At 40.6% G+C, this 22,834-nt stretch overlaps 1 protein-coding gene across 1 annotated transcript in view; it reads left to right on the top strand.

Annotated features, from left to right (window-relative positions):
- Positions 1 to 22,834, top strand: part of LOC115417989 (FRAS1-related extracellular matrix protein 1-like) — a 127,050-nt gene that overhangs the window by 14,934 nt on the left and 89,282 nt on the right. The window contains 4 exon segments of the mRNA XM_030132256.1: positions 12,339 to 12,667; positions 13,472 to 13,566; positions 18,570 to 18,832; positions 21,485 to 21,678. Coding sequence (XP_029988116.1) covers positions 12,446 to 12,667; positions 13,472 to 13,566; positions 18,570 to 18,832; positions 21,485 to 21,678 — 774 coding nt within the window. The 5' untranslated portion in view covers positions 12,339 to 12,445.

Here is a 22,834-nt window from a genome sequence, read left to right as displayed (position 1 = left end):
ACACAGACGGTTCCAGCTGCTGACGGGCATAGGGAATACTTTCAGAAACAAAAGTTGCCGCATCTGTTTATAGGGGCATCAATGACTGATTATGACATAACAGGTCTGGAAGGGTTGTCCCATTTCATAGGGGAATGTTTCAACCCCTACCCCTCGCAGCTCCGTTTCAAGGGGTAGTACCAAGTGCAAGGACCAAGGGGTAGGGGTAAGAGGGAGGGGCCAAGGGGTGCATTTGGATTGGGCCTAGGGCTACGTTCAGACTGCAGGCAAATGTGGCCCAAATCAGATTTTTTTGCCCTATGTGACCTGTATGCAGTCTGCTAAAGACAGATTGAACAGCACAAATCTGATTTTGTCAAATCCGGCCCAGCCCACTTTCGTATGTGGTCCTAATTCTGCTTTCCAGGCCGGTTTTTGATCCCATAAGTCATGACTTCAAACCGTGACTCATGACTTTGTATCATTCCAGGCAAGTCATGCCAAACTGCCTGAGCGCAAGAAACTGTGGCAGCTAGATGTAAACAAACCAGCATGGAGGACCGTACGTTATGCTCATTTACAATCATTTCTATCACTAGAGGTGCTTGATTTTGGCTTATTTGAGGGAAACAGAGGAGGAGAAACAGCGCATAAAGCAAGAGAAGCTGTTATACCTTTCAGGGTTCTCACTAGGATATTTTCACAGCGTAGGAGCGAGTTTTGTAGGGGGGTCCGGGGCATCCTCCCCTGTAAAATTTGGAAATGTATAACTCTCTGAAACACTGTTTCCTGCATTTTGAGGAATGAAGCCAAGTTTTCGTCTTTGTTACAACAATGATTAAAAGCAAAAATTTTTTTTTTTCTCAATTTGTGAATGGTAATTACTAATGGGAATTACTCCATATGGGAACTTGACACAGACACGACGCAGACATGATCGTAGAAAAACATTCACTTGCACAAAATTAGGGATAATCGGAGCGGCACTCACACTACACACATGCACAGGCTAAATTTTAGATCTAATTTTCCACGGGTGATCGGTCCGTTTAAACCAGATAAATTGATTGAAGTCTCATTGTCAGCCAATGAGCGTAAGGCAAGTGATGTTGGTGAGCGGGGTCAGACAATACCAAGGCACACAAAGGGGTGTGGTTTCTATTGTTCTCATTTCCTGTCTGCAGCGCTTTGTGCCAAGACAAAGGACTATATTTTTCAAATTCAAATTTCGTTATCATTATGCGGGACGATCACACATACATACACACACACAAAAACTGCTACACTGGTTGAAAGACAGTGTTGTGGGTCAAATCTCAGTGTCGGGGGGGCCCCCCAGAGACAGCGTCGGGGCCCCGACGTTCAATGACGCGAGCGAGAACCCTGCATTTTATGTTACGTTATTTGTATATTTGGATACGTATTTGGTGTCATTTTATTCTTGCACTCAGTGGACTGAAAACTAGCTAATGCTAGAGTAGCCGCTGATTATACAGAACATTTGTGGATGAATTGCATCAGAGCAATACCTTGTTTTAATAAACAATTTGCATAAATACACATCCATGGGGGCGGCCATTGTTGTTTCACGGGCTACGTGATGTCAGACCTTGGAACTGGTATGACTGAGAAGTCACAGGTTTGACTGTCCGTCCAGTGCATTTTCACTGGTAGAAGGCTGGAAAAAACATGAGTTACGGGTTACCAGGAATGCAGCATAAATCCAATATGTATCTGATATTTTGCAGTGTGACTTCAGTTTGAACAGCCAGGTAGCATTTATCCGACCTTTACTTCATTGAAATAAGACAAACGTCACAATTCTGTGTGCCAGGAGGAGGAGCGGCGGGAAAAACAACAACAGGCTGAGACAAGATGCCTCCATATTTCCTTCTGTAAAACAGTGTGTGTCTGCGTGGTCACATATTACGTCAGGACCTCTTTTGCGCATGCGGGTCACTTTAGGATCGCATTCATACTCAAAACTGGTAGAAGTTGCATGTAATGTTTAAAACGAACAAGCACACAAAAAAAGGATTTCACCAAAGAATCTGAATTGTGCATTAAGACCTGCTGTCTGAACGTGACGATAGAGGCTCACTGATCATGACTCAGATAAAACTAAATGAAAATAAATTAAGATACAAGGAAAAAGAACAAAGAACGTCAAATTGTAATAAATAGAAAGCAAATGGTAGACTTTAGTAGAAGGTTAAAAAGTACACAAAGACTTTTTAAAAAAAGAAACAGCAGTGGGAACAAAGCTATTCCTGGAGTTGAGAGCGAGGGCTTGGACACGGTAGATACTTTAGAGCCCAGGAACAAGACACTTAATACATTTAACATTTCTCTGACAAACGCCTGCCAGAGTTATACATCACAAACCAAGGTAAAAGTGAACAGTAGCCTGGATTCCAAAGTCCCAGTGTGCTTCAGGTTTTCAGGAAAGTTAATGCACCTTTTGCACGTTTGACATTATTTCACTGTAACTTTCCAAGTATCTGTATTAGAGGCACCAACTGGAACTGTACTACACAGATGATGTCCACTGATTTATTCCACTGAACTAAATAAAGATACCGAATATTGGCAACAAAAACAAACACACCTTTCTAGCAGTCACATTTTATACTGTATATTTAGGAGAAGGGTAACTAATAGATTACACCAAGGGGCCAGGACCTCATCTCCAACTTGAAGCCAATGTGGAAATGTCTTTAAGTTGCAATACTACTGACAGCCACTAGATGCTGCTCCAAAAAGTATTGACTCCCATAGATTTCATTGTTTTACCCTCAGCCCTCGCGGCATGGAATTTACATCAATTTGTCTGTCTGTATGTTTGTATGTGCCAAAACTCTGGCGTGGACTGAAGGCCGAGGGTTTTCAATTGCGGGCACGTTATGCTAAAACAACTAAATCAGCAATGTTCTTCAGGGACTCATTCTGGTCTCTTTTTTTTTTTGGAGTAGTAGCGATATGGTGTGTCTTTAAATGACTTTGCCGAATCCAGACACACATATACACATGTACATACATACATACAAACTATACATACACACATGCATACATCCCAAATTGGGAAATTGTAGTGCAGCACGACACAGTAAAAATACATGAGGAAACACACTATACGTAATAAATTAGCAGTATAAAACCAGAACTGGTAAAAAATCAGGACAGTCAAACAGTAAAGTGCAACAATAAACCATAATGTGCAAAGATAAAGTGGACTTTTTCAGTGGGGAACAGTTGCATAAATAACATTAAAATGCACCGTAGAAATTGCGTTTATGTCAGGGGTTTAACATCAGACAGAGGTGAGTTTATTGTACAGTGGAATAGCATGTGGCAGGAAACATTTCCTGTATCTGTCCTTTCAACCAGCGGTGAGTAGTAGAGTTATCGTCTGCCAGGTTTGGTTTTCATTAACTTACCCATGACACTTTGCACTCCTGCAGCTCCACCTATTCGATGCAATGTGGACACTTATGGACACTTAAGCCAACATAGTGGCGGCCAAATCATAAACTATTGGGTTTGAAACAACAGCTCAGAAACCAGTGGGTGACGTCACAGTTCCTCCATCCTCTAATTCTTTATAATTTAAGGTCAGAACCAGTGTTTTACCCAACAGTCTCGATCCTTCTTGGTACTTCTTCTCGGTTCAACTGGACTAGTTTAACTCTTTTTGACAACGTTTCCTCTCATTCAAGAGACTTCTTTAATTCTGAAGAACTACCAAGAATGATGACTTGAGCAAATGAGAACCTTACACAGACAATTCATTCATTCATTCATCAGGTCCAAATGTCCTGAACCTCATTAGACACAAAGCAGTGGAGATTCTGCCTTTTATGTCCTGTGGGCGAATGAAATACACGTTTGTCACTTAAGTTACTGCATTGTCTTTTTATTTTACCTCAAATTTCCACATTGTGGAATTATCTTATCTTATCGTAACCCCACTGGCCAGGAAAAATAGCTACAAAAAATCTTTCATCCCTTCTGCAATAGCTGCTCTTAATAACACAAAATAGACTGCACTATGTTTTTAGTAATTTTATGTGTTTTACTTGTTTTTATCCATTGTATTGCACTTTTGAGTGTATTGGGATGTGTTTAATGCCTGAGTGTGGTTTTTTAAATGCTGTCTTGAAGCTGTGACAAAAGATGAATTTCTGTTTTTACTTGGAACAGACAATGTTATCTGTCTGTCTGTCTGTTCAGTCAGATGAAATTGACTTCATTCTCGTATCTACACATTTTTCCATTCTGCATTTCTGCTGCGGTAACACCCTCTAAATTTTGTTTTTTGCATCATTTGTTTTTATCTTTATTCCAACTATGTAAACTCCACCCTTCTCTTCCTCTACACACAAAAAAAATCACATCAGTATCACATGTGAAAATACATGATCCCATTTGACATACAGAGAGCATTTTTGTATTTGGTTGTAAACAAAGTCTGTTGATTACATGTGAAACCCATTTTCCAACCTGTGTCCCACATATCTGATCACATCTAAATATATTACACCATGCAAACGTCTGAAAACATGTTCAGTCCAGGTTGTTTTGGCCTCACTGTTCTGTGCATTGTTGTTTCATTATCCTATGAGATTCTCACTTTTGCATTTTCTCTCTAAAACTGTTGTGTTGAAGCTACATTTCCAGGTGTTATAATAAATCAGGTTGGAACATGTGAAAACCACTACAAACAGATGAAACCATCACGCATGTTGTTCTCCGTTTGTCGCTGCTGAACACATTTAGCTGAGGCTAACGAACCGAGGCTCGTCTGGTCGGATGGGAAGTGACAGGCCGCCCCGCTTTGACACCCCCCCCCCCCCCCCCACACACACCACACACACACACACACCCACCCTCGCCCTCCACCCGTCCCAGGACATCTCCAGCACCTCTGAGGGGTCACGCAGATTAACCCCTTGTTTCCTGCAGTGGGCTTTGGTTTGAAGTGAAATGGAGGGTGAAAGCGTTTTCCGGTCGGGAGCGTGGAGCGGCAGGGGAAGAATCCAGATGCATGCTGGGAGTTTTGTTTTAAGGATTTAGAGGAGTTTCGGTGTTGGTCAGGGGCAGTCAGAGGTTTCGGTACTGAGTCGGTGGACATTTTCAGTAGGAAAAATAAAAGTTTTAGGGGTTGGATGTCAGTGTTGGAGGGAATGTGCAGCTGAGTAGGATCTGGATGTCAGTATTTTGGACTCGATATTAGATGTTTGTCCATGAGCTGAGATCAAACTTGGACTTATTTGCCGCTTAAAATATGATTATATTTGATTTCTATGTGTTGAAGACAATCTTGACACTGTTAGAATTTATTACAGCAGATAGAAAAACAACACAGAAGGAAGAGGAAGAAAAAAGCCAAAAAAGAAAATTAGAAACGTGAAAAATTAAAGGGGCAAGTTCAGTTAACCCATAAAGACCCAGTGCTGGACTTCTGGTAAGATTGACGAAGAGGAGTAGCTGCGTAGTTTGGAGCTCCTCCAAGTCGGTTAAAGAAAAACACCACTAAAATGAATTAACTCGATATATAAATGTTTATATTTTGTAATGAGTGGAAATAATCAACGTAAAAGCTGCAAAATCAAGAGATCAACACAAGAACAGGCTGCAAAGTCAAACATCCCTGAACGCAGCGACGTTGAACCTGGAGACCACACCGAGGCTCTCCGTGAGGGGCTAGCAAGCATCAGCAGAGACATAAAAACCCTCCACCAAAACATCAGACAGAAGCTACAAGAATTTAAGAATGACTTAAAGACTGAAATGAAACAAGAAACTGACTTGACTCAGAGAAGATATATACCACAAACTCAGAGAAAATGACCAAGAGCTACAAGAGCAGAAGGCTAAACTAGGAGAAGGCTAAGCTAGCAGAAGGCTAAACTAGCAGAAGGCTAAGCTAGCAGAAGGCTAAACTAGCAGAAGGCTAAACTAGCAGAAGGCTAAGGTGGCAGAAGGCTAAGCTAGCAGAAGGCTAAACTAGCAGAAGGCTAAGATGGCAGAAGGCTAAGCTAGCCGAGGCCGAGGGCCGCATAGCCGAGCTGGAGGAGTGGAACCACTGATGCTAATGAAGCACTGCTGAAACTACTGAACCAGACCCGACAAATGCAAGACAAAAAACAGAACACGAAGCGAGGTCACGGAGAAATAATATTCGCATATTCGGTCTACCAGAAGAACAGAAGGTAAACTCATGATCAACTACGTAGATCAGCTACTGATAACAGAACTGGAGCTTCCAGAGGAAACACACCTGCAAATACAGCCAGCCCACAGAAGAGGAAGTACAGGAGCACCTCCCAGATCAGTGCTAGTCGTCTTTCTACAGTATGAAATCAAAGAAATGATCCTGAAAAAGGTGTGGCAGAAGAAGCTAAAAGTGGGAGAAAAGATAATACAGTTTGACCACGACTATCTGCTGAAATAGTTCAAAACCGCCGGTCATACCTGGGCATAAAGACGGCACTGGGGGAGAAGAGCATCCGTGTCCAGACCCCATAACCAAAATACCAATCCACTGGAACGATGGAGTAAAAAGTTATGATAACGCCAGAGAGGCCACACGGGATATGAGAGTAAGAGGATTCTCACTGGACATGCCGAACGACACCGATGACCGAGGGGAAGGGAAACTCTGCACCAGGATGGAAGAGGGTGAGAGCCGGAGGAACGAACCGAGACACGGCACAGCGAGCGAGGGACAAACTACAGGAATACCAGAGGAAACAGCCATAACCCACCGGGAGAAATGGACAAAACGCTCTTATTGAAAAATCTGACTAGGTAAGGTTTCAGAGACTTATATAAAAGCGAAGTGACAAAACAAAATGACTGGGGTATAGTAGAAAGAAATATCTGATATTTAATAGGCTCAGTTTACCTAGAAACTCGAGTCATACATCACTGTGGGAGATTAACAGCATTCTGTGGCTTCAACTATAATTATTTAATTCATTACTAACCGACAGAGAAGGGAACACGTTTGAAAATGTTGGACACTTCTAGACTGAGGACAGATCCACAGGGTGGATATCTATCATTGTCTAGGGATGGGCCCTCATGTGAGATGAGGATTCCCTGTCCACCCTCCAACTGGACTTTGGGGAAGTAGGGTGAGTACCCCAATATGGAAATTCAATGTTGTTCATAGCGTTCATAAAATGTTTCACGTTTATTATGTTTCAAGTTGCTGGGTGAACATGTACATGTAAAAACTCAAAATAATGGTATATACAGTCTTAAAATATTGCCTCTAAATATAAATGGGTTGAATTCACGTGTAAAGAGAGGAAAAGTCAGGACAAAAACTAAAGAAAGAAAAGGTACAACATTATATTTCTACAAGAGACTCACCTTCTCCAGGCAGAACACGAAAAACTAAAAAAAATTCGGCTATAGAAATTCTTACTACAGTTCATATAAACAAGGAGATAGAAAAGGAGTTGTAATATTAATTTCCAATTCGACTAAATTCCTCTGTGAAAAGGAAATCCAAGATAAAGATGGAAGATATGCCATTGTGGAGGGAAAGTTGGAAATGAACCAGTTACTCTGGTAAATATGTACGCCCCCCCAGAAAGTGATAAACAATTTTTCAGATCTATCTTCAATGTAATAATAATGGAAACTGAAGGAGTATTAATTTGTGGAGGGGATTTCAACATGGTGATAAATCATAACTGGGACACAAGTATGAGGAAAAACAAAAGACAGTTGGCAAAATTTTTAAAATGGTCCCTAGAAGAGATGGGAATGATCGATTTATGGAGGATATGAATCCTACCAAAAAAGACGTCACTCATTACTCAGTAACTCAACAGGGTCTACTCAAGGATTGATTTTTATTTTTTTTTCATAAATAAGGAAGACAGATATAGAGTAGAAAGAATACACGATTAAGAGAGCAGATTTATCAGACCATAATGCAGTTTATCTACAGATCCACTTAAATGTTAGGAATAAACAATCTGGAGGCTTAATGTAGGAATTCTGAACAATAAGGAAATACTTAAAGACATGGAAAAGGAAATCAGACAATATGTAGATGAGAATAATAATGGAGAAGTTGAACAAACAGTTGTTTGGGATGCTCTGAAAGCGGTTGTTCGAGGAAAACTTATAGCTAAAACAGCATCATTAAAAAAAAAAAAAAAAAAGCAGCAAGCTTAGCAACGTACAAGATATACACTGAAAGGTTAAGGGAATTAGAGCAGCAACACCAAATTATGAAGGGAACAGAGTATACCAACAAATTCAGGATATTAAAACCAAAACTAATGACATACTATTAAGTGAAATGGAAAAAAAATGCTTGTATCTAAAGCAGAGTTATTATGAAATGGGCCCTAGATCTACAAAATTATTAGCTAAATATATTAAAAAGCAACAGGCAGAAATACTGTACATAATATCAGAGACCAGGTCACTAATAGATCACTTATGACCCAGAACATATTGAAAGAATATTCAAGACATTCTATGAAAAAAACTATATACACAACCACCAGCTGCAGATGAAGGTGAAATGGAGGACTTTTTGAACCAGCTTGTAATGGTGTAAGTACAGGCACTGAATCCAAATGCAGAACTCAGACTCAAAAGGTATAGTTCAAAAGGTTTATTGGTCACACACAGGTGTAAGAAAAATATGAATGACCAAAATCTTGAGGATAATGGGTGGTAACTTCCTCTTCGGATTCGTCCTCGTCCTCCGGACCGAGAACGGCAATCCGTCTCCCGTGCGGTTTTTTGGGGTCTTTTTCCCGACTAGGGAAAAGCAAAGGGAGGTCAGGGACGGAAACAGGTCATACACAGGTAGGCTATCAATCAGGCGACAGGACATAAGGACAAGGCAAAAAAAAAACCTCACGTACCAGTAGTCAGGCGAGGAGATCAAAACCGGGTATCAGATGAGGCAGACAAAACCGACAGGGAGCAGGCAGTAGCAAAAACCGGGAAGTCAAAAACGGGTCACAAAAACAGGTAATCAAACAGACAGACAAGATCAAGAACGCTGGTAAGTACTACAAGAGTTACAAACTGGCGTCTGATCAGGGGAAGAGACTGAGTTTAAATACACAAAAGGGAGGGAAGACAACTAGACACAGGTGGCACAAATCAGGGCAGAGACAGGTAATCAGGGGAAAGGTGAACACAATCCAGGAAGGAAAGTAAAGACGACAGACAAGACACATGAGGGGAAACTTAACAAAATAAAACAGGAAGTGACAAACAAACATGAAAGACAGACAAGACCAGATTAGCGTCTGGCTGCAGGCATGACACAGCTGGAATTACCATCAGTCGGTACCTCTCAAAACAATATCTTAGCAGTCGACATCACAATTGAAGAGATTAAAGAAGCAATAAATTTTTAAAAAAAATAATAAATCTCCAGGTAGCTATGGCTATGCTGCAGAATGGTATAAAGCGTTTAAGGAAGAGCTGATCACAGTGCTCCAGGCCTCATTCAACTGGACTCTCAAAGAAAACAAAATCCCTCCAACATGGGCAGAGGCAGTAATTTCACTTATACCAAAGCCAGGCAAAAACAAAGAATAATGTGCATGTTATAGGCCAATTTCAATATTGAACATAGATTACAAAATATATACATCTACTAATCTCCAAAAGACTAAATACCTTTTTGTCAGACCTCATAGATGAAGATCAAACAGGCTTTATAAAAGGACGCCAAACCTAAGACAACATCTGGAGAACACTCCATATAATTGAACAAGCATAGAAAGAAAAACAAAGTACTATCTTAGCATAGATGCTGAAAAAGCATTTGATTTTGTGGATTGGAGTTTTCTTTATAAAGTACTAGAACGGTTAGGATTTAATAAAAGTCCATACAGTTAATAAAAACATTATACAAAGAACCTACAGCTGGAATAAAAATAAATGGAAGTCTGACTGATAAGATCCACAGACAGGGATGCTGCCTATCACCTGCCCTCTTTGCTATCTGTATTGAACCCTTAGCTCAGGCAATTCGGCAAAACAAAGAAATAAAGGGAGTCACAATAAAATGGCTAGAACACAAAATTGGACTTTTTGCTGATGATGTAATAGCTTTCCTCAACAACCAACACAACGCTCCCTATATTGATGAAACTTCTTGATTCATATGGTCATCTGTCAGGATATAGAATAAATATTTCTAAGACTCAAATTCTCACAATTAATTATAAACCAGCAAAAGTAATTCGGGAAAATTATAAACTCAACTGGAATCTTAAATCTATTTAATATTTTGGTGTGTCGGTTACACAAAATCTGTCAGAACTTTATAAAGAAAATTATGAAACATTAAACCAAAATATACGAAAAGATATGGAAAGATGGTTGACTCTGCCACTAGGTTTAAATTCAAGAATTGAGATAATCAGGATGAATCTGCTGCCCAGATATCTATACTTGTTCCAGTCATTACCTGTAGAGGTCCCTCAGAGTCAGTTCATATCATGGGATAGAACTATATCTAGGTTCATATGGGGAGGCAAAAAACCAAGACCCAGATATGAAACCCTCCAGCTGCCCAAAGGAATATTTCTGTGCAGCCCAAATGAGACCTATCTATTGTTGGTGCAAACCTGATAATGAGGCTAAATGGAAAGAAATTTAAATAGAAATGGATCAACAACCGATTCAAAATATGATTGGTGACAAAGAGCTATACAAGAAATTTAGAAAAAACATAGACCCAATGACAGGACATACATTAGAATTATGGTTTAAAATATTAAAAAGCTATAAATGTTACAATGGTTCCAAAAGTTTCAAATGGGTAGCTTATGATAGCAAATTCAAGCCTGCTCAAGATGATCAAAGATTTAACCAGTGGACCGTCAAAGGAGTGACAGCATGGTGTGTTTTAGAAGGACAGCTGGAGAGTTTCCAGAATTTGCGAGAAAAATCTGATCTGGGGACACAAGACTTTTATAGATATCTCCAACTAAGAGATTATTACAGAAAGGAAATCCAGGTTGACCCCTCCAGGGAAGTGAACCGTGTGATCCAAATCATTATCAAAGCATATAAGGAAAGTAAATCAAGAATAATTTCAACTATTTATCATGGATTCAACTCACATGACAACAACTCAACCAGTTATATAAAAGAAAAATGGGGAGAAGGAGCTAGTGTGAAATTCCAGATGCTGACTGGTTTAACATGTGGAAGATACACCAAACATCCACTAGTTCACAGATCTGGAGGGAGTTCTCCTGGAAAAATCTTTTGCGTTTCTTTATTTCACCTAAGAAAAGTAAGCAGTTGAACAGACAGAAGAAATGTTGGAGGGAATGTGGAGAATTTGATGCAGATCACACACATGTTTTTTGGAAATGTGATAAAATAACTGTTTTGGGAAAAGTTGTGTGCAGTACTAAAACAAATAACGGGGTATGAGATTCCAATGTGCTGTGATGTTCTGTATTTGTGTAACTTATATGATGGAAATGTAGCAGGAAACGACATATACTTGGTTAAGATACTTTTGGTGGCTGCAAAAAAACTATTACAAGGAACTGGGGAAGGACAGAAGCACCAACACAGGACCAGTGGATTGAAATTATTAATGGAATATATACAATGGAAAGGGTGAGTCATAGACTGCGACTACAGGAAACTCAAATGGACAAAAGGTGGAATAAATGGACTGTTTACAGAGCTGGGAATGATGGAAAGAGTGAATAAGGCTGTGCTGAGGAATGTGCGATGCGACCAAGTAATCTTGGTTTGTTAATTTTTCGTTTTTTGTTTTGTCAAAGAACGTGTGAATTTCAATAAAAACTTAAGTGACAAAAAAAGACCCAGTGCTACTTCTCTGGCAGTTCCCAAATAATTTTTAAACTTTCTTAAGTGATTTATCACCATTTATTGTAATGTTTTTTCAGTGAAAATTAGATATTTTCCAATATTTAATTAATTGATCGTATCAGTTGTAACAAAAGATTACATTTATGATTGATTAGATGCATCATAAATAATTTACAGTCAGAGCATGAAAAATATTTTAGAAATTTATAGGTAGAACATTTAAAATGGTCATGGATGAAAAACAAAACAAAATCAGTGCTGAGAGAAGTTAAGTAAAAACCATCTCTGAGGCATTTTGGAAGCAAAGATAACAATTTAAACCAAATTAACCAACGCAATGATATTTATCCCAACATAAAACTATATTATGACATTATTTTTTTGTGTCTCAGACCCCTGTTAGAAAAGAAACACCTGAATTCAACGTGTCCACATACTTTTGTCCATATAGTGTAAGTGTTCAACACTTAACTCCATTATGTAAACAGTTCCTCCTCCTTTTACAGTCTGCAGAACCACAAACAGAGACTGAAAGGAAAACCTGCTGAACTCAAACTCAGAGACTTCCACTCTTCTCTGATTCCGTGAAACTACAGGACCTCGCTGATCCAAAATGGCCGCTGTGAGCCTGCTGCTGAGATTCTTGGTGGCGTTGCCGGCCGTCTGCGGTGTCAGTCTGGTGGCGGTGAACTCAGGTGTGGAGGTTGTCAGGGGCCGCTCTGTGTTTGTAACGGAGACGGAGCTGAAGATCAACGTAGATCCGAGCGCAGACTGTAAAGTGGAGGTGGTGATGAACGAACCTGTCACTCAGAGGGTGGGGAGGATGAGTCCACAGGTAAGAACACACCTGATGAAGGCCTGCTCACATTACGAAGACGCACAAACCAGATCAGTTTGCTAGAGTTTTGTTTCAACAGCAGTGAATTAACCCATAAAGACCCAAACATCCACCGCCGACCAGAACCATCTACTGATCTAAACTGTTCAATACCTGTTGATCCACTAATCCTATCAATACGTGTCAATAATTGGTATAAAATACAGTTTGTCATCTTTTCAAGAGGCTCCGTAGTGAATGTAGAAACACTGTTGTCTTCTACAACGTTGCTTCACAAGTAAAAGCCATGGTGTTGGATCAGTGACAGTGGATGGAGACACTTGGTTTGTGTTCAATTAATGATAGCTTTGACTGAAAAAGTCACTTTTTCTTCAGTTTTCTCTCTTTTTTGTTATAAGAACCCTCAAATATAATCTTGGCATGATGATTAAAGTACATGATCAGTAATTAAATATATGAAAATGCCTAATTTTCACTGAAAAAATCCAAAATACAGAGGATATCAGTATGATAAATTGTGGTAAATCACTTAAGAAAGGTTAAATAGAGACCAAAAATCATTTGAGAACTGCCACAAAAGTAGCACTGGGTCTTTATGGGTTAATGCAGGGCTTGTAGACTTCCTCTCTGTGTTTGTACTTCACACTCAAGTTCTTTTTTAGATTTATTTCCCCCCAAAATGTAAACATCTTTACCATTTTTCTCTGACATCCAACACAAACTGAGGTCTGGTTCCTGTTGCATGAAAGAAAATGACCCCTTGTTTTGTAACCAGTGGTTTTGTTTGGTGTTCCTCTGCAGGTGTTTGACTGCAGCTTCCTCCAGGACGAGGTGAAGTACATCCATAACGGGAGTCCTCAGCTGGACCAGGACTCAGTGATGCTCAGAGTTTACAGGTCAGTGGTCATCATATTATCAGCCTGAGGTAAGATGAGGAGGAGTGGGAGTAGAAAGAAAGGTAATGTAATTAAAAAGTGATCAGTTAGAGATGTAATGTCTCCTGAACTTGGAGTTGGAAGATATAAGGTAGATGAAATAACTGCAGGAGATGACTGTGTTTCATGTTCACTATAGAGCCTCTGAACGTCCATAAGGGTCATATCTGATGACCATGAAAAGATGACAGTGATGCTTTTGGTTGCTGGTGGCTCTTTAGGTCTTAATTGGCAGGTTATGTGATTTTCCTCAATGATTGTCATTAACCTCATAAGACCCAAACATCCAACGGTGACCAAACCATCTACTGAGCCAAAACAATTTAATACCTGTTCAGGGCTCTAGGACTAACTTTTACCTTAGGAGCACTGATGCTCCCAACTCCAAAAAGTTGGGCACACTAGCAAAAAATCTAGAGCACCACTATAAAGTTGGGGCACAAAGCAAACTCTTGTGGATATATCAAGTAATACCCTTACTAATCAATGTTAACAACCTGGAATAAGGTGTTTGAATAGATTACAAAAGAAAAAAACAAGAATTCTGCTGCATTAAAGTCCTATATTGATTGGTAGACAAGAACTATGTGGCATTCTAGGGGTCTTAGGGAGGAGGACAAATCACACAATTTGTTACAGCCAACTGCTTATTCCACAGATTCACTCACTGCCATTCACCCCTCCCCCCTTCCCCCCTCTGCGCGTACCCCTCTTCCAGCATGAATCGTGTGTTGCCAGGAAGCGAAGCCAGAACTTGGCTATTAGTGATGGGACTTTTGTCTCTTTGAAGGGGAGCCGTTCAATCAGGAGTCGTTCACTGAAAAGAGCCGTTCAAAAGACTGGCTCTTTTATGTTTTTGGCATTCTTTTGAAACACAATGTTTTAATGACTAAATAGGCTACGTGTGATGATTGACATTACATTTTAAAGGTGTTTAACTGGCGCGGCAGTAAATATTATCTTATCGTAAAAAAGAATAGTTAGTTCAAATGTGTGGGTTAAATCCATGACATGAGAGGTGACATTAGGCAAATGATGGAACTGGACCAAAAACATCACAGTACATTATGTGGACTAGTCTAGCCCAAAAATGAAGAAGAAAATAAAACATTTTCTTCTGAAATAACATTTTATTCTCCTCAAAACAAGAACAATAAATGTGTGTAAACTTATGGAAGAAATTGCACAAAACACAACAGGATTAATCACTGCAATTACAGTACTTAAATTACATTACATTACATTTACATTTATGCATTTGGCAGACGCTTTTTTCCAAAGCGACTTACAGGGAAAACCAATCAAATCAATCAATCACATTTTATTTATATAGCGCCAGATCACAACAAGTTATCTCATGACGCTTTACATATAGAGTTGGTCAAACCAGACTCTAAGCCAATTTACAGAAACCGAACAGAATCCTCCAGGAGCAAACACTACTGGGTGGTGACAGTGGAAGGAAAAAGTACCTTTAACAGCAGAAACCTGGAGCAGACCAGACTCCTGAAGGATGGACGTCTGCCTTGACCAGTTGAGGTTAAAGAGAGAGAGTAAAGGAGGAGAAAAGAGAGAGCGATAGAGAGAGACTGGGGGAGAGGGGGGAGAAGGGGGGAAGTAGGGGGAGACACATGGATGCAGTTCAGGAAAAGTGAGTGATGATGATGAAGGAGGAGAGAGGCAGAACCACAGCAGCAGGTCCAGAGAGGACCCTGGGAAAATCTGTGATAATCCTGGGAAAACCTGTGAGGATCCTGGAAAACATTATTGATATATTTAAATGGAATGTCTGAAAGTGCTAGGACAGGAGGTGCTCTCAGAAGAGCTGGGTCTTCAGGAGCTTCTTGAAGATAGGCAGGGACGCCTCTGTTCTAGTAGTGCTGGTAGATCATTCCACCAATGTGGAAACGACCCATGAAAAGAGCCTGGATTGTCTTGTACAAGGTCTGGGGACCACCAGACTACGTTCCCCAGACGAGTGGAGTGGTCGTGGGCAACATAACCTTTTATCAGTGCACCTAAGTAGGTAGGAGCAGACCCATGGAGAATTTGTAGGTTAGGATTAATGATTTGAATTTGATGCGGGCAGCTATGGGTAGCCAGTGTAACTCAATAAGTAAGGGGGTCACATGTGCCCTTTTAGGGTGATTGAAGACCAGACGTGCTGCTGCATTCTGGACCATCTGTAGTGGTTTGACAACACAAGCTGGGAGGCCTGTTAGAAAGAGCATTGCAGTAGTCAAGGCAGGAGATAACCATAGTCTGCACCAGGAGCTGGGTGGGCTTTTGGGTTAGGTATGGCCTGATCTTTCTTAAGCTGAACAGAGTAAATGATATGATCAGGTGACAGAGGCAACGTGATCTGTGAAGGTCAACTGATTATCAATCATGACTCCCAAGTTTGGTGCTCCATTAGTAGGAGCCAGAGATAAGGAGTTAGTTTTGATGGAGATGTCCTGCTGTATGGTTGGCTTAGCTGGGGAAAAGCCGCAGTTCAGTTTTGGACAGGTTCAAAACTGAACCTAAAAAACTGTAGTGCAAATAAAATACTTCAAGTAACATTGCAAAATACCTGATATCTCTAATGTAAATATCAAAATGATACCAAATCAGGAGTTCTCTCACTTCTACTCTGTATATAAAGCCAAAGCCTCCCCAGTGACGCTAAACTGACAGGCAATCGGACACGCCCTCCTCACTCCTCACCGGAAAACTGTTTTGTCACTAACATAAATCACTAGGAAATGTAACATTAGTCAGATAGGTCTGAACTGGGGCTGTTCTGTAAGAGGGGGGGTGTTGAAGGAAACTGAATGAGGTATGCATGGATACGTGAGGCGGAAGCTCAGCCGGGGCCGTAGTCGGTGTTGGAAAGCTCAGCCAGGGCTGTAGTCGGTGTCGGAGCCTCAGCTGGGTCCGTAGTCGGTGTCGGAGCCTCAGCCGGCTCCGTAGTCAGTGTCGGAGGCTCCAGCCAGGGCTGTAGTCGGTTGTCGGAGGCTCAGCCGGGTCTGTAGTCAGTGTCGGAGCCTCAGCCGGGTCCGTAGTCGGTGTCGGAGGCTCAGCCGGGGCTGTAGTCGGTTGTCGGAGGTTCAGCCGGGTCCGTAATCGGTGTTGGAGCCTCAGCCGGGGCTGTAGTCGTGGCGGAGGCTCAGCCGGGGTCCGTAGTCGTGTCGGAGCCTCAGCTGGTCCATAGTCGTGTCGGAGGCTCAGCCGGGTCCGTAGTCGTGTCGGATCCTCAAGCCGAGTCCGTAGTCGGTGTCGGAGCCTCAGCTGGGTCCGTAGTCGTGTCGGAGGCTCAGCCGGGTCCGTAGTCGGTGTCGGAGCCTCAGCCGGGGCTGTAGTCGGTGTCAGGGGCTCAGCCGGGTCCGTAGTTGGTGTTGGAGCCTCAGCTGGGGCTGTAGTTGGTGTCGGAGGCTCAGCTGGGTCCGTAGTCGGTGTCGGAGCCTCAGCTGGGTCCGTAGTCGGTGTCGGAGCCTCAGCCGGGGCCGTAGTCGGTGTCGGAGGCTCAGCCGGGGCCGTAGTCGGTGTCGGAGCCTCACCGGGGCCGTAGTCTGTGTCGGAGCCTCAGCCGGGGCCGTAGTCGGTGTTGGAGCCTCAGCCGGGGCTGTAGTTGGTGTCGGAGCCTCAGCTGGGTCCGTGGTCGGTGTCGGAGGCTCAGCCCGTGGCCATAGCCTGTGATGGAGCCTCAGCCCGTGTAGGAGATGGAGCTGTGGCCGGGCTCGGCCCGGACCGCATACGGCGTCAGAGCCAACCCCTGGTCCAGAGCAGCAGCCGGCGTATTGTTCTGTGCAGCGCTCGTGAACCCTCAGGAACAAGCATTACGTGTGCTACTACTCTGGTGGCGTGGCTTCAGAGGGACGTCTGGAGAAAGGGGTTTGGACTTTTGAATTGAGTATTTTCAAAATGTAGCTTCCTTGAACTGTTTTTCTAAGGTCTCAGACCCCACCTTTAATTATTGATAGTTGCACCAGTGCGACCGTGATTTCATATTAAGTCGGACGTCCGAAATTATTGGCGCATATGCGCCCATTTCAGTCACAATCAAGAGCCCTGCTGTTGATCTACTAATCCTATCAATGCATGTAAACGATTGGTTTAAAATGCAGTTTGTCATCTTTTCATGGTCATCAGATATGACCCATTTGGAGGTTCAGAGGCTCCGTAGTTACCATGGAAACACCGTCATCTTCTCCAACATTGATTCACCAGTAAAACCCATGGAGCTGGATCAATGACAGTAGATGGACACACTGGGTTTATGTTCAATTAATGATATATTTTGTTGAAAAAGTTCACATTTTCCTAATTTTTTTTTCTGATTTGATCTTTGAATTTACTCTGAACTTTAATGAACATAGATATCATTAGTATTTAGTATGTATTTATCTAGTTACAGGACAGTGTGTATTGGCATTAGTTGCAAAGAACAAGATGCCTGCACCAGATTTAACAGAGAAGCTAATTTACATTTGTTGTCCTGGACAAACAACCAACATAACTGTTAATAATTAGTGAATTAAATATAGGGAAATACATGATTAACACTGAAAAAATGTAAAATGTAGAAGATAATATTATAATAAATTATGATAAATCACTTAGGAAGGTTAAATATTGAGGAAAAAATGATTATGAAGGTGTGTCAGAAGTGACTGTGTTTAAATGTTGAAGTACTTTTTACTATGTGAAAGATCGACTACGAGGTGGAAATTCTTTTTATGACCTCTTTTATTTTATAGGGTTTGAGTCATTTCATTCCATGAGCAAGTTCCAACAAAACGTCTTTCCTGACACTATTTTTTGAATTTTTAATGAATAATTCGCTGAAAAAGGTCACTTTTTTTCAGTTTTCTCAGTTTTAATCTGTTTTTAATCTAATCTTAAATGAACATCTAGACAATCAGTGAATTAGATAAAGGAAAAGACATAATTTACACAGAAATATTCAAACATTGTCTGTGTAGGTTTACAACTTCGGACACGCTGGTGGAGGTTGTGGTTCTGCCAGTCCGGGTGCTGGACTCGAGGTCTAGGGGGTCAGTGGAGCTGGGCACCGTTCCCCTGGTGGTTCCTCAGTTCTATGGTTTGTCCAACGCCATCGACAGCTCAGTTCTGAAGATCCGAACCAGGACCGACACCGTCTGCACCGTCCGGCTGTTGACCTCTGACCTCAACACTCCTGCTCTTGGTCAGCTGGTGATGGAGGAGGAGTCCGGTCAGAGGAAGGGTACGCCACGTTACAGCTGATATGATACGAGCCTCTGATTGGCTGACGGAGTTAATTTTTTTTCCATATCTTTTTTTAGGCGGGACAGTGCGCATTAATGAACACATTTTTTCATTCCATTTCTGTATAAACCATGGCTCAGATGGTAGAGCGGGTCATCCAATAACTGAAGGGTTGGCGGTTCGAATCCTGCTCTGTCCATGTGCTGTTATGTCCTTAGGCAAGACACTTCACCCTCCTTGCCTCCAGTGCTGCCACTCACACTGATGTGTGAATGTTTGGTGGTGGTGGGAGGGGCTGTAGGCACAGATTGTGTGAAAGTCTTAATTATAGTATAGAAAAAAGTTTCTCTCAGTTGAATTTTAGAGGATGCTCAAAGGCACATAATCTTACATGACAAGAAATACATGAGGAAAGCACATTTCATTTTTTTTAATTTGTTTTGAGCAGAAGAAAAAACAAAACTTTTGTGTTCAAGAAACTATTAGCAGCAATTGCCATGTACACTAGTAATAATAAAATAAACTCAATATGTATTGCTCAAAGAGGACTGAGAAGAAGAAAATGTCTTAAATCCCACCCCTACCTCTCATTTATACAAAATAATACATTACTTTTGTTTCCTTAATGATAAAGTTAAATCTGTGTAGAGTCCTAATAATGTTAATAACAGGTAATATACAGAGTAGGAAAACTGATGTATATTACACATAGTAACTGTCTAATTGATGGTCTGCAGAACTTATAATGCAATTTATTTCAACAGTGATTACATACTAAGAATGGTAAACAATGACAAGCACATACCAACAAAGGTAAGAAAGAGCCAAGGATGGAATGGCTTAGACCAGTGGTTCTTAACCTTGTTGGAGGTACTGAACCCCACCAGTTTCATATGCGCATTCACCGAACCCTTCTTTATTAAAAAATAAAATATGATTTTTTTCAAATTCAAGACACAGGTATATGTTTTACTGGTGCACAAAATGAACCGTGCATTAACATCACTGTGTTCAAAGAATAAAACCAATATAGTGCATGAACTCACAACAAATTACATACCTTTTCACAAAGACATGACTTGTTTTTAATACTACCACACTGAAATGGTTTTAATTTTTAACCTTATGTATTCCAATAATGAACTTATTGTATTCATGATATTTATCATTTTTAACATTTTAACACACACCCATCATCTAATTTCCATCAGGCTACAATAATAATGAATATTTACTACAAATCAGTGTGACTTCTGCGGTTTTCATTTCATCTCGCTCCGAACTTTCCGAACCACACAATTTTGACATTAAAAAAAAGATAATTGCATGTAGTGTATCAAAAAAAAGTTCTCGTTATACTCCTTAAGTATTTTTGTGATCATTGTTTTATTACGGCACTAGCTCGGCTTTAGCGTACTACGATTTCTCCATCCGCAACGGTGCGTCGGTCGTCACATGATTGTAACTGACCAGTGCGGTGACCGAAAAATGTAAACAAACGCTACACATGACTGCCTCCGTGGATAACAGGAAGTAGCAAAAGTCATAACAACAATGTGGAAAATACTCAAATAATTCATCGTCAGACGAGTGGAAGAGATTATAAACACTTTCGGATGTGTTGTAGTGCTATAAGCAACAACAATACACCGCGTATATTGGATGTCAATCAGAGAAAGAGTCTCCGAAGCCGTTTGTTTACATACACAGACCTAGCCCGACACACACACCCGACTAATGAGTCGAGTGTGTGTCTTGACCTCCGCCGAACCCCTGACACTGACTCACCGAACCCCTAGGGTTCGATCGAACCCAGGTTAAGAACCACTGGCTTAGACCATACGTTTGTGAAGTGCTTTAAAACTGTGGATATTTTGGCATTGTATATACAAAACTGGATCTGATTTCACTAACTGGTCAGTACTGGAATGATTCTAGTGACACTTTTTTGCGATATCCATGCACTTTTGAGACTTTTCATATGTTTTGAAAACATTTCTGTCAGTAAGACATAATTTACTGTGAATTATGCATTCATTCATTCATACATTCATTGAAATTAACTTTTCTACTACACACAAGAGGTACAAACTCAACCAAAAAAGTAGGAACGCAAGTATAAAAGTACATAAAGTCAAGATCTGGGAAAAAAAAAAGCTGTTTTCAAAGGCTGGAATTTTTTATTTGATATAGAGCAAAGCACCCTGCTAGATGCATAACGATTACATGATAAGTTTGAGTCCGTATGGATGGATGTAACTGTCAGCCTCCAGAGAAGATAATTAAGAGCTGAACTGTAACTTTCCTGCATCTGTGTCAAAGTTTCAGACACTGAGTAGGTTTCAGTCTAATGTGTTGTGAATTTCAAATAAATTATCTGAAAATCAGTGAAAGAAAATGCAAGTCCATCCATTAGTGTTGACTGAATATTAAGCACTTACTCAGAATCAGAAAACTTTATTAATCCCAGGGGGAAATTATTGTTACAGTTGCTCATTCAGGTTTAATAAAAAGTAGCAGAAAGGAAATTATCAGTACAACAAAACCCAAAAAACAACAACCTTAAACTAAAAAGTGTTTAACATGTTACGCTCAATCTGTTGTAACACTGAAGTTAAATTTGTTTTCTGTTCATCTGTTTCATCTTCAGGTCGAGAGACTCTCTGTCCCGGAAACAAACCCTGTCTCCACGACACCAAACGGGTCCAGTTCCTCAAAACCAGCTGCCAGGACTTCCTGAACTCTGGTCTGAAGTACCAGCACCTGAGTCCTCCATCGCCGGAGATCGACTACATCCCCATCAGAGTAGAGCTGAGGGACCAGGCTACCAGGGCGCTGCTGGAGGTACCGGTCAACGCACACAAAGATTCACACGGACGGAAAATAACATACAGTGGAACCTGTCAGTACGAGTCCGCCATAGTACAAGAAATTTGCTTAATGAGACACAGCTCTTGAGAATTTTAGTCTGTAAATATGAGTGTAATGGGTAACAGGATTCAGATGGAGATTAGGAAACTCCACAACAAGGACAGTGTAGAGGAGGAGGCAATCTCTACCAAGAAATTAAAAGAAGTGTTGATAAAGAGGACAGAGGTTTGTGATTTAGTTAAAAAAATCATCCTGATAAATTAAGTTTAGGTCATGCAGCTGCTTTATTTAATGACTATGGTCTGATGCATTTTCACAACGTTTTAAAAAGCAGAACAACACAGATTTCTCTGGATAAGTTTATAATGAAACTACCTGCAAGTGTAAACTAATGAAAGTGTATGAACAAATGAAGTGAAGACAGAGAGAAAACAGCAGAAATTCTATTGTGATGTTTTACTGGAAGGAGATTCTCCTCCTTCATCATATTCACAGATTCGATTATCTCATCTTTTTTTTTGACACTTTTTATTTATAAACATTTTAGTTTTACAAAACAAGAACATGTAAGTGAGGTCTAGGGATGACAATTATAACATACATGCATACAACATCAGCCGTTTTTTATATTAGTACTATCACCATTTGTAAAGACTGTCCATTTTCTTCAGCTCCTTCTGGAGCCGCAGGGTGAAGGTCATGCATTCCGTCAGTCTAATGTTTTCTACAATAGAAATAAAAAGGCCCATTACGGGTGGCTCCTACTGTAGCCAACGTTTTGTTATCAGGTTGTCTCATCTTAAAGGTAAATAAGTTAATAAAACTAGCTTATTGTTATTTTCTTTCCAACTGCACTTTTTGTGTTTTAAAAACCCTTAAAAAAGGATTTGGGTACTTTTTGGGTGTTGTTTAAGGTTGTTTTTCTGTGGTTTTTGGGTGGATTTTGGGGTCTTGAACAGATTAATTATATTTGAGTGGGGAAAATAGATTTATAAAATGAGTAAATCGCAGCTCGGTCATGGAACCAATTAAATTTGTACTGTGAGGTTCACCTCATAACTGTTACTGATTACACTACAGCTGCTATTGTAAATAGACTTAAATTTACACTTAATGTTCTATTATAGTT

Source organism: Sphaeramia orbicularis, chromosome 4 (assembly GCF_902148855.1).
Source record: "Sphaeramia orbicularis chromosome 4, fSphaOr1.1, whole genome shotgun sequence".
Taxonomy (NCBI): Eukaryota; Metazoa; Chordata; class Actinopteri; order Kurtiformes; family Apogonidae; genus Sphaeramia; species Sphaeramia orbicularis.
The sequence above is the reverse complement of the archived record's forward strand: the minus strand, read 5'-3'. Positions and strand labels throughout refer to the sequence as shown.